The 17168-nt window shown below is 43.0% G+C and overlaps 2 protein-coding genes across 2 annotated transcripts; both read left to right on the forward strand.

Moving 5' to 3' along the window:
- The first annotated feature begins 925 nt into the window (after positions 1-925).
- On the forward strand, positions 926-5146 carry commd3 (COMM domain containing 3). Its single transcript, XM_026362900.1, has 8 exons — positions 926-1106; positions 1948-2059; positions 2982-3045; positions 3149-3183; positions 3980-4040; positions 4123-4179; positions 4280-4333; positions 4952-5146. The coding sequence occupies exons 1-8, from the start codon at positions 968-970 to the stop codon at positions 5009-5011; spliced, it is 582 nt and encodes a 193-aa protein (XP_026218685.1). The 5' UTR covers positions 926-967; the 3' UTR covers positions 5012-5146.
- A 215-nt stretch (positions 5147-5361) lies between these two features.
- Positions 5362-15989, forward strand: bmi1a (bmi1 polycomb ring finger oncogene 1a). The gene is made up of 10 exons (XM_026362898.1): positions 5362-6733; positions 10551-10685; positions 10971-11067; positions 11633-11688; positions 12398-12445; positions 12613-12721; positions 13343-13382; positions 13718-13816; positions 13957-14037; positions 14716-15989. The coding sequence occupies exons 2-10, from the start codon at positions 10574-10576 to the stop codon at positions 15061-15063; spliced, it is 990 nt and encodes a 329-aa protein (XP_026218683.1). The 5' UTR covers positions 5362-6733; positions 10551-10573; the 3' UTR covers positions 15064-15989.
- Positions 15990-17168: the final 1179 nt, after the last annotated feature.

The raw sequence follows: 17168 nt of genomic DNA on the forward strand, positions 1-17168 counted from the left end.
AACAAGCGCTAAGAAACATGTTAGAGGTGCTGAGCGCTGAGCTGTCGCCATAATTAGAGCAACATAGTGAGATTGAACCATGTCTGGACTAAAGCTGCTTTTAACCTCAGTGTACCTGTCACTGTTGCACATCCCCTCACACATCTAGACTGTCTTAAAATCACTGGATGTAACAGGGGAATAGCTGCTCGTCAGTGTAGCTACTTAATAAAATGATTATTATTATCAACATGATGCAGATTTAACACACTGTGGCACAAACGTCTGTAAATGCTTGTTGGAACAGAGCCAGTGTGCAAAGGTTGTACAACATCCTCAGATGATGATCACACAAATCTCACGTGTCTTAAGGCACATTAGGTCCGTGCTGGTTGAAACTCTCTCTCTCTCTCTCAGGATGCAGAAAATAATGTCAACACGTGAGGGTTAAAGTGTAACAGGCTCCAGTGAGTTGTGCACCAACAGAGGACAGACTGTCTGGAGCTGCCTTCACTTTACAGTCCAGCAATATTAATAATAAAAAAAAAACCTCCTCCAGACTCTATGTGTGGAGAATATTTTTTATTTCACTCATGACACCGAGTTAAACTGTTTAACTGGATGACACGTGTTGTGATCGTGCACGTTTTACCGTCCTCGTTTTAATGGGCTCTTTTTGGCCCCTGACTCCACACGGGGACTCACTGACTTCTTTTAGCGTCCACTTTGCTTCGCAGCCTCTTTGCTGCTTCATGCGCGCTGAAGTTGAATCAACAAGGGGTCGATCTCAGCAGTTGTGGACGCGTATCGTGAGCAGCACGGTGGCACAGCAGCTGCTCCGGTGTCCCTCCGTGGATCCCCAGTGGTTTCTCGGCTTTTGCCAGCACCATCCTCTCTCTCTCTCTCCTCCGCTCCGCGCTGCTCGGCTCCACACGCTGCATCAGCTGATCCGTCACGTGGTCTCGTGTCGTGGGTCACCATTTGCAAAATGGAGTTGTCTGAGTCTGTGCAGAGAGGGCTGCAGTCCATAGCAGACCCGTCCTCCTTCGGCCATAGCAGCTTCCAGGTGCTGGTGGACGTGTCTTTCCGGAGCCTGCTGTCGTCTCACGCCGACCCCGGAGTCCTCGGTGAGCTGCCGCCTCTCCCCGCCGCTGCGGCTTTTGTCTCGGCTGCTGCTTCCGGTTTTTTCTCTGTGTAGCTCCTCGTCTGCATCTATGTTTGCGGATTTGTGCGTCGCTGCTGTCAGCTGCTCCTCACCGTATCTCATGTGTGTATATATTCGGGTCTTTAACGAGGCGCAGAGATCCAGCAGAGATCCGCGGCTCAGGCGATCATAGCTGCTGCTGCTGCTGCTGCTGCTGCTGCTGCTGCTTAACATCCAGCAGCAGTCACAATCACACGGACACTCGGGATGCCTTTTGTCATTTAGCCTCCTCAGCACATTAGAGATGGTGTTGGACTATTTCAAATTCCCATCGTCAAACCCGCTAATGAGGAGACATCAGCAGAACCCGGAGCCACCAGCGCGCAGTCGAGTTTAATCTGAAAGGATAAATGATGCTAAATGACAGGGGACAGGGGACAGGGGGACAGGGGGACAGGGGGACAGGGGACAGGGGACCTGGCTACTAAAAGTTCGAGCCCCCTCCCCTGTCGTCGCCGCTTCGCTTGTTTGCACACACCATGTGTTGTCCAACTTGTGCAGCATTGCAGCTCTTTTTAATGGCGGAATTATTTAGAAAGTGAAATGTTCACTGTGCAAACAGCCAAAGGACCCCCCGGCGGATGCAGCTGAGGGGCCCATTCACATGCAAATCATCATTGATGAGTATGGATCTCAAACCTGCACATAGACCAAATCAAACTCTATCCAGGGGGATAAAGGCTGCGTGCTATGAACGCACACTCACATATTCCTCACACCGCTTTCTTTTTTTATTTTATTTTTTATTTTTTTGTGGTTTTCAGATCAGTCCGAGTTGAAGCAGGTCGACCAGATCTTGCTGAAGCAGAGTCACACTGCAGCGACCACCTTCATACTGGAGGCGGTCAAACAAAACGCAGACAAGTCAGCGATAAGGTAGGCGACATCAGACAGGACGGTTTCCTGGAACCATGACATGTGCTTGTTGTTGATGTCCAAAAATAGACTCATTAGAGCTGTGAAGGCTAACTGGCTCTGAAAATTGACTTGTTACATCATGTGACAGGAAATATGTTGCACCAGAATCAGGCTCTCTGCTCGGATGTATGTCCATCGTGAATCTATCGACTGCAGCAGTAGCCTAAATTAAACACATGGAGTCGTGCGTCTTGTAAAACTACATGAGAACACCCCAAAAAAAAAAAAAAAAAAAAAAAAAGACACAGCAAAATATTACAAACAGCTTGCATTTAAAATGCTGCAAACCCCCATGAGGGCATATTGCTGAAATAATAAGCCATGTGGTGTGTGGTTGTGTTCTGAATGTGTGTCCCAGATGCAGTCCCCTGCTTGTGCAACAGCAGCATATAAAACATTAGTGTTTATAAAGGGCGGATCTGGTTATAGTTAGTTTGTGGGAGTTGATAATATTAGCTACGTTTGAAAACGCCAGAGTAAAATTGTGAGTATTAGGGAACAGTGGAGGTTATATTTGAGTCATATGTGCCGTCACAGTCAGGAGGTAGATGACAAACCTGTCCAGTCCTTTGGTTTAGTTTTCTCCACTTATTTTATGTTTTAGCCTACAGATAAAAATAAAAAAACACACTTTTAGGTGACAGTGTATTCGTCCATACTCAGAAAGTGACTTGGAAATGTGGACAAACTGTTAATTCTCCACTCAACATGCTGAAGTTGGACTGAAACTTGTTTCTATCAAATCTACTTTTAGGAAAAAAAAAAAAAGAGGAACAAACAGGCAGCCGATTAATATTAATATCCTGATGTTCAAATGTGAAGCTGTGAGCGTTTCACCAGAGTGTAAATGATTTATTTCTCAGTGTTTTTGTCCTCACAGCTCATGTCTTGAAGAGCTCACATTCAGCTCAGAGAGAATAGAAATATTCTACAGCGCGTATCAGGTACATTTCAAATCAAACAACATATTAAATCAGCTTTTTTTTTTTTTCCCATGTGATTCTGGCTGAGTCGTCCACAACACAGTGATGTGTTTTTGTTTTACAGGAACATAAAAAGGAACTGGAACGTCTCTTAACAAGGTAAGGACCAAATGTGTGTGTGTGTGTGTGTGTGTGTGTGTGTGTGTGTGTGTGTGTGTGTGTGTGTGGATCTGTCAGAGAGAAGGCGACATGATAGTGGACCAGCAATCTATTAGTGAAGGGTTCAGTTTCACATTTAGAGCATGTTTCACTGAATAAATTGCAAACTGAAGTTTTCTTTTTTTTTTTTTTTTTTTTCGACTCTGCATCTTTATTAAAAACATAAGATGTGGGAGAAAAAAAACGAGTAAACACAAATAAATGTCAGTCTGAATTGTGAAGAGTTGTGTTTACGGACTGGGGGAAGAGCAGAGAGGTTGTCGGTTCAGCCCAGTTAGGAACAGAAAACCACTTTGTGAAGTTTACATGTGAGGACCAACAGGACAAGTGATTCATCGGAGTGTAAATGCTGCTTCGTGACGCCCCATAAACAAACGCTCTGTGCGTAAGAGCCGCGACGTCTGCAAAACGGATTTGAAACGAGTTTGGACGATTTGACAAGGCAAATGGTCAAATCCTGTGAAACGAGAGAAAGTCTTCTGATCAGCCACACAACTTTGGGACATGTGAGCAAATCACCTAATAAAATGCGTTTGGAGTCTGTTATGAGTTTTACGAGATGCAGCCACATTTCTGCTTCCCCTTCTTCGGTTTCATGTCCAGATTGATGCCGGCGACTAGAAATAAAGATGAATTCACTTTCCTACAAACTTGATCGTTGTCTGTATAACTTCTTCTTTATCAATATCACACAATACAGATGCAACTATCTATTTTTTTTCTGTCACTCCTCCAGCATAGGAAGGCGTCCACCTCATATCAACGACGTTTCGTGGCGTCTGAATTACCACATGAAGGTATGGGACCCGTTCTGAAGCGCTCTGTGCCGTTTTCACGCACATTTGTCAGCGTCAAACTAAAATGCTGTTTCTCCTGCAGAACGAACAGGTCGATAAGGTCAACGAGCCTTTCTACTCGATTTCACTGAACGTCGAGGTAAGAGTCAAACACCTCTGAATTTTGTCGTGCGTTTTTTTTTTTTTTTCTGGAGTGTTTCTGTGAGTTAAACAACCAACCTGTCTTGTTCCTGTGTTAGGGTGAAGGATCCTCGGAAGACATCAACTTCACCTGTACAGTGGAGCAGCTACAGGTAGAGCAAACAAATTCATCTGCTGCGTCTGTGCTTTGCGTAACAAGAGCGCCATTACGCACCAAACTCAACAATAGATAGTAAAAGGAAAAATAATTAAATAAATAAAGAATGAGTCTTAAAAGCAGTTTTCTTCATCTTGCATGGAAATTACCTGGGTTCAAATAGGTGCTCATATCTGTGCGTTCCTCATAATAAATGCAGAGCTTTCTGCACATGATGGTTTCCTCTCTTTAGATTTTGTCATTGATGATGATGTATAAAGCTGAGTTGTAAGAAATGCTGTATAGACATCATGTATCACACTGATTTCTTTATCACTGCATCTGCCATTGGTTGTTGGCTGTTTAAAGCCACTGGGTAGTTAAACATGCTGGACTGGAAGCAGATTCCCGAAGGAAAACATTTGGTTAATTGAATCTTTTAATGTTGTATTTATCTTTTGAGACTGAATCAAACCTTCTGAATGTAAATGTATGAATGTATCTATCTATTTTAATCTATCTATTGCTTAGGCAAAAAAAATTAAAAATAAATAAAAAAAGTGGTCTTAATATTTTCGACATGTTGCTGTGTTTCTGCTCCTGTTGAAAATCATCGACGTTTCCTATTTTTCAGGATTTGGTGGGAAAGTTGAAAGACGCTGCCAAGAGTGTGGAGAAAGCCAGTCAGATGTGATGCCGGGGTCCAGTTTCCTCGCTCTGAACGTCCCCGGTTTCCAGCGGCATTGTTCATCTCCCTATAACTTCTTTTGTACTTTGAGATAATTATCATTCCGTAGAGTTTCAATTAAAACCAGAAAAATAAAAACCACCTGGTGCCTGGAATAATTCTTGACATGTTCACATAAACAAAGTTGGTTGAAGTGGGACAATCCTGTAATAAACCTGGACTCTGGGTCTGTGTCAGGCAACATTTAGTTTGAATGTGGAGCCAGTGAAGTAACTGGTAGGCATGTGTTTTGTCAACACTCACCAGCCTGAATAGGATTTTTGCCATAGTTGCATGACAGCAGTGTATTTTGTTTCCTGCAGCATTTGTTGCAACAAGAGGCTCAGTAGAGCTTCTTCTGGAGGACTCGGGCTGACGGGACTTATTTTAAGACTATTAACAGGGGCATCTCATTTTATCAGCTGGGTTGCTCTCCCGGAATTTCGGCTAGTTTTTGCACTTTCTCCTGCGTCTTTCTGCGTCCACGTCGACTGACAGCTCAAAGCTCCCGAGCTACAGGAGCACAGTTTAAAAAAAAAAAAAAAAAAAAAATCCGAGATGTCTACATTTTCTGCTGCGCTGGCTGAAGGATAAAGGCTCCAATTCATCAACTGGAAGTCGCGGCGCATTTTCTTGCAGATGCCAGGACAGCCTGTGACAAAGGTTTGACACCAGAGCCATTTGTCACACGGACGTATTTTAACCAAGTGCGTGGGTCCTGAAAGCGGCGATCAAGTGGAGATTAACAAGGCAGCTGCCCGGTGCTGCGACAGACTTGATGTCCCAGTGAGCGGATTGAGGCGTTTGGACGGTGAAAGAGACTCGAGCGCGTGTGAGCGAGTGTGCTGCAGTTATTTTTAACATCACAGAGATGAATGCACAACATCAGTATAGCCTACTTTCAAGACGCCCCTAACCAGAGTGTCATTAGAGCGAAACAATGAGAGCCTGCGCAGCCTATTAGTGCGCAAAGCGGGACTTTTGCCGATGAAAAGTGTTGCAAACTATATAAATGTATGTCATGACTAATTTCAAATCATGCGTCATACATTAGAAAGAGGAGAATACACCGACAGTATTTGTTTAGGCGCCCTTAAGCGGCTGCCTGGTGTCATTTGAGCTCGAGTAAAGCGCAAACCGCTGAGGGTTTTCTGACATTTAGCCGCTAACAACATCTTCACATGAACATGTGCATGTTTTGTGGGTTATTTTATATCCTGCGTAGTAGATTAGGACAAACAGCGTACACCGACAGTAATTCCTAGGCACCCTTAAGCAACTAGACCACGTGACCAAAGCGGGGCGGTCGAACTACAAGCCATTTTGGGGACGGTGTCAGTTTCCACGGAGCACACACACACTGCTGCATTTTACTGGCGGAGAAGCGGATATTTTGGAGGCAAAGTTATCGGTGCCGAAGTGGGAGTCTTTCCGAGCCGAAAGCGCACGACTGGACTCTTCGGAAGCCACGCACCCGACACGCACACCGCGCACTGGCGGCGTAGAAACGAGGAGTTTTAACCGCACATCTGAAATGCGGTCCGGTCCGCCGTGCGCTCTCCGCCACTGACAGCGTCTGCAGCCTGCTTCAAGATGGCGGCTCGCCTCCTATTCATTTTCTGCTGATCGCCTCCCAACTTTCATTGTCTATTCGCCTCGAGACCCACCAATTTTCAGCCCAGCCTTCAGGTAGGTCTTATTCGATATCGTCTCTAACTAACGGGGCCGCAAGGCGAGGTTTGGGCTTTGTGCTTTTGTGTTTCTCTACGTTACCAATCCAGCGGTGGATGTGGAGCTTTCAACGGTGGTTGCAGCGATCACCGACGTGGAGCTCCGTGTGTGTCTGCGCACCACTTTTTTGTAAAAGATGTTCCTCGCTCGGACACAAACACGAATTAAGCTCCACGCACACCCAGGTTCGCGTTATCAAGCATCCAGCAACCCGTCCGTTCGAGCTGAGCCCGCTCGGGGTTCGCTTTGGGTGCTTTGGATTTATGTGAACTGGGAGATCTCGGGCGAACCAGGCTGGGTTGGCTGAGATGTTAACAGCAGCAAGTGCTCCAAACGCTCCTACCGAGCTCAAATATCCACGCAGCGTCTTCATATTTTACAGTTGGGATGTTTGGGATGTTACCAACCCGGTGTTATGTCGCTTTCTGCTGTGTGCCACCAAATGTTGGATTTATTAACTTAACTTGGATTGCTCTCAGGGACGTGGCGAGGAGGCGAGTCGATTCAATTGTGCACAAATGTTTCTTGCCTGCTTGTTTGAAAACCCTGGATCACCGTTTGAAACGCACCGGTGCCGTTTGTGTATTGATGTGTAATTATCTCGATTAAGACTGATGATCGGGTTTTTGAGAAATTAAAAAAAGAAAATACGGGCGACTCGTCGGCCAGGATACAAAGAGGTGACTGTGTCTCACCAATCAGCCAGATCATCGGCAATTTCACTTGCTTGCTGTGTCCAACATGGACTGTTTGTTTGCTGACATTAAAGCTCAGTTTGGATTTCCATATTTTCTGTCATATATTGAAAACTGGCGCATTGTGCGTCTGTGTCTGGTGACGAACCACAGACAGACATGAACCGGGGCTTTTCCCTGTTTGGGTAAAAAAAAAAAAAAAATCATTTCTCTCCTGAATGCTGTCAGGATCACTGTGAACACTGTGTTAATGGGTTCAAATGATTGAATTTCCCATTTTCGGGTGTACAGGTTTGAAGCGTCACAGCTCTGTGGATGGACACGACTTGTGGTGTGTAGGCTACATATTCAACACAAAGCATAAAACCATATTCATTTGTGTTGCTTTGAATGTGTTTCAGTCAGGAATCTCCATTTGAGCTTTTTAATGCGGTGCTTTCTGACTTGACTGACAGCGCACACTGAGCTGTGAGCTCGTGGTTGCCTATTTTCATTGGGTTATTTCCAGCTGCTGCTGATTTACGTGTAACGGGAACCTTTACAAGAGGAACTGGTCTCGTTTGGGAATAACTGAGGTGGGCAAGGCTGTGGGGTCACTGCTAGAACAGGGAAATCTCTAACCTAAATGTGCCTATTTATTGAGCGCATTAAAGTTTCAGTAAAGCTGCTCTGAAATAAATTACGCATAACACACCGACTAGTTCATAATTAAACCTCCTCGTTTTGACAGCTCTGCCATGAATTCTGCTTCTGTTGAAGCAGTCAGAAGGATGATCATCCTATTAATATGTTTATTACTGAGGTCATAGTGGGTAGTGGGGTGGTAGCTACTGAAGTGCGTCATATTAATACGTGTTGCTGATGTTTTGGACACATCACTTATGTAAATAGGATGATCTCAGTCCTTAAGGTGCAGTAGAATTATCACCTCTCTGGCTGTTGCCGCAAAAATGCTCTAATGAGAAACGATAACCTGCCAAACACTGTTCAGGTGTCCCTAATAAAGTGGCAACTGAGTGTACGTGATGTGGAGGCTGCATCTTGTTCACTGGGAAATCTTGAACGGACCTGATCGAGCTGTACACTGTTTGCTGGTTGGCGCTGAGGCCATTTAGCAGTATGAATGAAGGTATTTACATTTCTGGTGTGATTGACTTGAGGTTTTATAAAGTGAGCATGCAGCTCCCCCAGGACAGAAGGAGAGCAGTTGTCCAAACACCAGTCAATCGATTAATGGCGCAACAGGCTCCCTGCATTTATATGTGGACGTTATCCATCATTATCCATGTGTGAGGCATTCTTTGCGCGGGGTCGCTGTCCAAACTTGCCTGCAGTGGTCTGTTCAAAGGCGGCCAGGAGAGGTCGGTTGGAGCTTTGAAACCGACCGGGACTCGGGCATGGTGCCGGCTGTGGCTCCGCGAAGTAACAGTGTGGGTTCAGAGCTGGGCAGGCTGGCTGTCATCCAGCAGCTGTAGAGGGTCGCCTCCTCATGACCACTCCACAGGCTGCACTTAAGACTTTTAGTGGCGTTTTTATTTCTTCAAATGACAGCAGTGTGCGCCCCGAAACTCGTTATAGTCCAGCCTTTATGAATACGCGCTGCCTCTGATTATTGTTTTCAGCCTCCTCAGATAAATGAGCCTCAGTAGCTACTCATAAACAACAGGACCGAATAAAACACAGCGATCCATCGAGGACACATCCACCGTGTGAGCTCTGGTGGTTTGTCAGACTCGAAGTTTATAAAAACAAAAACAAAAAGCATTCGACATAAAGTACAGGAAGAGCAGCTGCATGTGACTTTAGTTGATAGTGGCGCAAAAATAAACAAGCAGATCCACTGTGCGCTTCAACTTGAGCGCAGTCGCTGCTGTCTGGCCATGTTGGTGCTGTGGTGCTGATTATCGCGCACACGCCATGAAAACACGGCGCAAAGCGAACAAGAATAAAGCTGAGATGATTCTCCGAGTCGGGCACATGGCCGCCCGTGCTCTCTGCGCTCCAGAGATTTTGGAAAGCTCGTGTAAATGCGTCTGATATTGGCTTCATGTGTCCTCTTTCGAAGGAAACCCCGCAGCCCGTTGAACCGACACGGGCTTTTTTTTTTCCTCCTCAAAATGGCAGCCGTGCTGTCGGCAGCCTGGCAGTCCAGCGGCTGCCTGTGTGCGCGGAGGGACGGGGAGCCTCCAGTCCCTCCTTGTTCCCGCTCTGCACACCGCAGCTCGCCGGGCTGTTGTTTTGGTTTGACATCCTGCCTGGTTCTGGTCACTGGCGACCAGCCATGTGGGCTAGGAAGCAAGAGGAGTTGCCATAGAAACGCGCAGGTTTCCCCCGTAGCTCGTGTGGCACACCTGACGCCGTGTCTACTATCTCCCCCCTTTTCACCCACGCTCACTCCGGGGCGCCACAATCCCCGTGTCGAATATTGTTTTTCACCAAACCCCGTAAATTAGAATAAAAGAAAGTGGAGCCAGTCAGTTCATGGTCAAAGTGACATGCGACGCATGATGTCTGCTGTCTCACAGATTATGATGGCGCGTCGCTCTGATTCTGCAATGTTCACAATAAATAAATTAATATTTAATTTAACATTTAATATTTGAAGCTGGACTCACTCAGAGTTAAAGCGACGCACCACGCACCAAACCACTGACATCGAAGCCATCCCTCCAAACCTGGAGTGATGGATTTTTCTGTGCCCTGACTAAATACTGACCTGAAACAGAAAAACCTTTTGATCGGAGCTCGTTTCTGTGTGGTTGTCACATCAGCTGCGCTGTTCCTCAGACGCTGCTGATGAGATGAGAGGACCGTGGAGCTCCACCGACCTCTCACTGGAAGTGACTGATTTATGATGAGTCTGTGCGCCTCGGTCCAGTGACTAGTGCTGCCTATCAATCTGCCACGGAGAACTTTCCCCTTTGGTTATTAGTGGATTAGCATGAAAGATGATGTTGCTTTAACGCAGTCAAACAAACAGCTCTCTTCTCCATATGGTCTGTAAACGTAACCCGCAGCCCCTCTGCCTCCTCGACCGCCCTCCATACACTGTTTTGACTTGTTATTTTTTTTCCACGCAGGATTGTTGTTCTTTCCTTTCACCATGCACCGGACGACCAGGATTAAGATTACTGAGCTCAACCCTCACCTCATGTGCGTCCTGTGTGGAGGATATTTCATAGACGCGACCACAATCATCGAATGTCTACACTCATGTAAGCAGAAATAATGATGGGCTCGTTGTTGGGGAGAAACGCACAACGCTGCATAGCTCCACCATGAGATTATGTTGCTGCAAGCTGATGACAAGATGGATCTTTCTTGCATGTTTCTCTGCATATAGTTCTTTTATGTGAACGTTTCACTGCAGCAGAAGATATTTCCCCCCCCAGCAACAAGTCCTTAAACCACCAAAACAGCCTACTAGTTCAGAGTCAGGAAATCCTTTCAGATGAAATCTGACATTAACATTTCTAAAATTCTTTTTCTATGGTTTGCAGTCTGCAAAATGTGCATCGTGCGATACTTGGAAACCAGCAAATACTGTCCCATCTGTGATGTACAAGTACATAAAACCAAGCCCCTGCTAAACATTAGGTAAGAACTGTGGCTACTGAGTGGTTTCCCATGCTGCACCTTCATGTTTGTCTCCTTTCCTTAGTTTAAATAGGCTGATACTGTTCCCTCACTGGTTAAACCAATACATCCTAATATGCTCTTTGTAATATAGTAAGAATTTACATTAGTTCATTGGTAATGTGGTGCAGCAGTGTCAACAGTCTGAGCAGTGTTTGGTTCCTGTTTCTTGTCCTTTGTGGTTTTCCTTTCTGCTTCTCCAACAACAGTTAGTGGGTTCAGCCAGCAGTGGGTTAAAAATATTGAGACAACTCTTGCAGACAACTGACATTCAATATGTGATATTTTTTTTCTCAGCTGTCAGCATGTGCATGTGTTGCATACAGGCTGTTTGCAACACATGCAAGAATTTAGGTGTATATGTACGTGTGAGGAGCAGTTATAAACTAAAAAACATGAATGTCATTTGTCTTCATATGTCAAAGTCCAGCCATATATAATTTTGGTGTTGTTTTCTCTACTTTTATGGAAATGTGGAAATGTTCAGTATCCCTGACTTGACTGATTTTTCTCTTCCTTTCTCTAGGTCTGACAAAACCCTGCAGGACATTGTGTACAAGCTGGTCCCCGGCCTGTTCAAAAGTAATAGCACTACTGTGGACTACTCTGACTCTAAAACGCTTTATTTACTTTCGTTCTGACTTTGCATATTCGCTAGCTTTCTTTTCACATGTTGTTTCATTTGTCATATCACAGTACTGAGTAATACAAGCAACTATGTTGGAAATGAATGAATGAAAAAATGAAGAAATCAGAATAAGCACATAGAAAATCAATTTAACCCCAGTGTACTAATGAATATAAGAGAATAGGTTCAGATATGGATATAATGTAGTGTTTTTAGTTTGTGGTTTGTTAAAAATGCATTAGAAACGTGGCATTCTGGTGGCTGAGCTGATATGGTCTGTTATTGTCATCACATCAACACAGCAGAGCACTTCCTTTGTTTTTGCTTCACTAAATATACTGGTGGTAAATTAGGTCAAGCAGAACTCCATTTGCTTATTTGCCATTTTATTCCTAGAGAGGAATAATGAAATGGGAGTGGAGCAGGTTTTTGAGGCACAGGATATTTTTACAGGATTGAAAGGATGTGATGTTATCAAATGTATTAAAAAGAACTCATCAGCAGACAGACGTGTGCAGAGTTTTGGCTGCAAAGTGCTTGGAGGGGGGGGAAAAACCGCATCACTAAATTCTGCTGCATGCAGTGTTTTCAGCTGTGCTGTGATAATTGTGTGACAAGTGAAAGTGAGCAGACTTTAATGGTTGCCTTTCTGAATGTCCTCAGATGAAATGAAGAGGAGAAGAGACTTTTATGCGGAGCACCCTGTAGATGGTGAGTTAGAAAGCACACATTGATCATCAGATTTGCCTTTAGTTCATCACAGAGAAGGGGGGAAATTAATGTCCCTTTAAGCTGAGTAGCTGCTTCAGTGCAAGACAACTTTCTATATTGTTATTATTATTTTTTAAACTTTTTGTCCACTGTGTATTTTTCTGTAGCCTCTAACGGATCAAATGAGGACCGTGGAGAGGTGGCAGATGAAGACAAGAGAATAATTACAGACGACGAGATCATCAGCCTCTCTATTGAGTTCTTTGACCAGAGCAGGTAGGCTTGCTTTAGGGGTGTGTGTGATACTAAAAGCATGTGATTGTTTGTTTTAGCGGTATCTTTCTGTATTTACGTAGCTGTTTATGTAAAGATGGTTGATCTCAACAGCTGAAAACTTACATTAAAATCAGCAGTGGTTGATTTGAGGAAATGTAGCCTACTCCCTAATATAGTGAGAAAAGCACCACAGTGGTTATTAACTAATGTGACTACTGCGAGTATTAGATCTGTAACAATGTTTTGGTCCTGTCACCTTCCAGCTCAGTGTTGTTCAGCTGTCAGAGTGATACGGTGCATACATATAAAACAGTTCCTTATAGTAAACATATTGGCTTTTTTCCAAACACTATCCCAGATTTCCCTCTAGGCTCAGCTTTTCATTAGAAGGGTTTTTTTTTTTTTTTTAATTCAACAACCTGTTTCACACTGTCACCGTCATTTCCTGGCTCTATCCTACATAAACAGTTGAAGGTGTGTAGACTTGGCACTAACTAAAAGACCAAACTATTTTTAAACATGTACTTAGTGGTGTTTTTATTAACCAATAATTTAACATTTAGGTCTGATATTAGATTTTTACTGAACATATAATGATATTTACCTTTTAATTCTGTGCAGACTGGGAGTAGGAGTGGAGGACAAGCAGTCTAAAGACCAGGTACTGCATGTGATGTTGGTCTCATTTTCCATTTATTTATTTATTTATCTATCTATTGCTTTTTGTTTATATTTTGTATCAAGGTAAAGACAAACTGTCTGCATTCTTTTTGTTCAGCATTAATTTCAATTTAAATGACCACCTCTGAAGTTTATTAAAATAGTTAAACTAAATGCTGCTTTCTGTGGAGAAAACATTGTTTTTATAGATCAAATTATTTTTTTAGTTTTTTAAGTCCGTGTCTGAAAATAAAAATGTACAGCCACTTGGTGTGAACGTAGTTAATTTATTCAATTTAATTAAATATTTGAATATTGTATATATGTAATCTGCAGATGGCCAACAAGAGGTACCTGCAGTGTCCAGCAGCCATGACAGTCATGCATCTGAGGAAGTTTCTGCGCAGCAAAATGGACATCCCAAACACCTACCAGGTTTTGACAACTAACATAAACTGGACAGTTAAACTATTCCAATATAAACCTGTCCGCTCAAGAGAACTGTGGCATGAAGATTTACTGACTTAAAGGCTAATATATATTTTTTTATTGCTTTATTCTGTTCCGCTCACTAGGTTGAAGTGATGTATGAAGATGAGCCTCTGAAAGATTACTACACGTTAATGGATATAGCATATATCTACACTTGGAGAAGAGTAAGACATCTTTTAAGACCTTTAACATTTTGTGATATTTAAAATACAGATACTGACAGTCGCCAGTGAAATGGTTATGGTTCAGACTCTGGTTAAATCCTGTTGTATTTTGAGCTTCACCAGTTAATACTATAAGCTGAAAATTAGGCTTTTTGTTTTGTTTTATTTTTAACCTGCACCAATGGCGGTCTTTTTATTTTCTATGATGTTTTATTTCAATACAAATTTACACCACTTTGTTTTAACTGGTGCCAGAGACCAAGGTCATCTAAAATATTTTGTTTAGAGATTTTTACATGAAATTCAGACTAATGTGACAATTTTATAAAAAATATATAGAGATATATTATATATTTATAGATATAGGAATTAAAAAATAAAAAGAAACTCAAATGTATTTAATTTTGATATTTTCTAAGGAATACAGGAGCATATTACGTGAGAATGATTATTTGCCTTATTGTTTTATTTAAATTGACAATGTTTGCTAAATGTATTTATTTATTTATTTAATCCATTTGTCCTTTGACTTCTCGACAGTCCGCTCACATCATGTCGTTAGGACAGTGACATGGCGGCTTTATTTGTCTGAATCCTCTTGAAATCAGCCGAGCTCTGACCTCCTTTATGTTGTTTTAAGTTTTATTTAATGAAGCTCCGTGTTTCCTCCGTGTCCAGAACGGCCCGTTGCCCCTGAAGTACCGAGTCCGGCCCAGCTGTAAGAAGATGAAGGTGAGCCACGCGCAGCAGGACGGACAGAACAGCGCCAGCAGGTCCGGGCCAGAGAGCGACTCGGCCAGCGACAAAGCCGGAAGTCCCGCTGGGGCTCCGTCCACGTCCTCGTCTCTGCCGAGCCCCGGTACGCCCGCTCAGTCCCCCCACCCGCAGCTGCCGCACGGCCCCAGTAACGTGAACGGGACCCCGACAGCCGCCCCCCCGACACCCAGCCGCTCCTTCACGCAGTGCGGCAGCGGCAACAAGCCGCGGAAGGTTTCTCTGAACGGCTCGTCGACCTCCTCCGGATGACGCGGGGACGGTCGCTCAGCTGATACTGTTCCCACCCCGATGTAGTTTTATTGTGTAGACGACGTTCTCGCTCTTTCTCTCTCCATTTTGTTGTTCTGGATATTATGGCATCATATGTAAGTTTAAACGTAGTGGAATCAGAGACATCTCAGAATGGGAGGAGTGGGGGGGTGAATTATGAAAGCTGTCGATGTTGAGGAGAAGAAAGAAGGACGTGAAGCGTGTGCCCTTTTTAAAGCTACGTCTTTATTTTACACAAGTGACTGAAGACAGACTTTTCTATTTTCTTTTACATTTTTCAAATTAAACGTGTTCATGAATATTTCATGTGTGTTGGGATATTTTGAAGCTGTCAGTTTTAACATGCATGCTCATGATGACACTTTTCTTTTGTCAGAGGATCCGCCTGTTTACACCAGGAGTCTCGGTTTGAAGGGTTGGTTTTTGTTTTTGTTGTTTTTTTTTTTTTTTTTTTTTTTTTGGAAGTGTTCCGGGCCTCGATCTGCCTCCAATAAAAAAATAAATAAAATAAATAAAAAAACAAAAAGAAGTTGGCATAGCGCTGTTGGCTTCACGGGAAAAAGCCTATTGGAGGGAGAACTCGACTTTACTTTGCCTTTTTACTGGAAAAGAAACTTTCTTGTAGCTGCAGTGGAACCGGACTGCTCGGACTCGTCCTGAGCAGTTTTAGAGAATCCACATGTAAATAGAAACTAAATGCACATTTAATCAGCGATATTATTCTCTTATCTCCCTTTGCTCTGAGGGAATGACTTGGGCTCCTGTTCGGCTCCATTTCATGCTCAGTGACACATGTTTTGATGTCTCCCGTGTTTCCCGTATTTGTATCGCTCGATTGTATGGACAACTTATCGTATTGTTACTGTTGCACAGTATAAAACATCTAAATAAAAATTTTACACTTATAGAAGACGTCAGCTCCTTTTTTTTTTTTTTTTGCCGATCGCCACTCTGGTCTGGTGTTCAGCATGAAATGAATTAAACATAATGGAAAGACAGACGGTGCAGCGCCAGATGTCCGTGTGAATCAGCGGTGTCTGGATAACTCAGTTAAGGAGGCTCCGAGCAGTCAGTCAGCAGCAGAGCCAGCGATTCTCAATAGGTTTCATTAAGATGGAGTGTTTCCTACTGATGAGCATCACTTGAACAATCGCAGTTCACTGCTCGGAAATACAGATGCTGCTTAAAGAAAAGTAAAAAAAAAAAAAACACTAAATAAATAAATAAATAAATCCAGAACTGTGTAATCCTTCCAACATTTAACCATTTGTTACCATTTTTATTTAATACATTTAATTATGAAATAAAGTGGCGCTGAATGAAGACATTTAAAAATCTTATTTAAAAAAAGTATTTGAACCATTTCAGCGCATTTACACATTGTTTTCCTGTATTTGTGTTTATTTAATTGAACTATCAAAACATTTAAGAGAACCCCGAAATGCACACAGCTGAGATGTTTAGACTAAATCTCTAATCCAGCGAATTAAAGAGCTTTATTGATAAAATCAACGCATTATAAAATAAACCCAGACGGAACCACAGTTACTAAACCCAGCGGACAATGGGTTTTATTTCTGAGTGTACAAACAAGAACGAGCCATTTATTTCGCTTCAGGTGTTTAGATAAGTGTTTCTATTTCATTATGAAGGCAACATGTCGCAGACCGGACTCATTACCTCAAAGAAACAAAACGAATTTAATACGACGGCAGCAAATTAGACCCACTGGTAACTATTCATCAGCTAATAATTAAAAACCAGCATTTTCATTTATCCTGGTGTGAAAAGACAGAAGAAAAGAACGAAAACAAACATAAAACCTGCTCCGATTTCACACGAAAAGCTTCAGATTGTGGTTGGTTTCATGTTTCATTTGAAGTGATTTCATTAAGAATAAACTTGAAACTAGAGCTTATTGCCCGATAATAAGATAATAACTGCAGAACTAAACGTTACATTTGGGCTAAATGCTGGAGCATCAGGGAGCTGGAGTAGTGAAATAATGAAATAAAAAACTAACAAAAAACAAAATGAGCAAAACAAAAGTAGCTCTCCTACAATATCTGAGCTTTGTTAAAGCG

Source organism: Anabas testudineus, chromosome 2, assembly GCF_900324465.2.
Source record: "Anabas testudineus chromosome 2, fAnaTes1.2, whole genome shotgun sequence".
NCBI classification, from domain to species: domain Eukaryota; kingdom Metazoa; phylum Chordata; class Actinopteri; order Anabantiformes; family Anabantidae; genus Anabas; species Anabas testudineus.

Excerpts from the sequence above, each read along its gene's own strand:
- commd3 (XM_026362900.1), top strand. The coding sequence starts at position 968 with ATGGAGTTGTCTGAGTCTGTGCAGAGAGGGCTGCAGTCCATAGCAGAC. Across the intron at positions 1,107-1,947 it reads CGCCGACCCCGGAGTCCTCG|ATCAGTCCGAGTTGAAGCAG; the intron begins GTGAGCTGCCGC and ends TGTGGTTTTCAG. Across the intron at positions 4,041-4,122 it reads GTCTGAATTACCACATGAAG|AACGAACAGGTCGATAAGGT; the intron begins GTATGGGACCCG and ends TTTCTCCTGCAG.
- bmi1a (XM_026362898.1), top strand. The coding sequence starts at position 10,574 with ATGCACCGGACGACCAGGATTAAGATTACTGAGCTCAACCCTCACCTC. Across the intron at positions 12,446-12,612 it reads TGCGGAGCACCCTGTAGATG|CCTCTAACGGATCAAATGAG; the intron begins GTGAGTTAGAAA and ends ATTTTTCTGTAG. Across the intron at positions 12,722-13,342 it reads GAGTTCTTTGACCAGAGCAG|ACTGGGAGTAGGAGTGGAGG; the intron begins GTAGGCTTGCTT and ends AATTCTGTGCAG.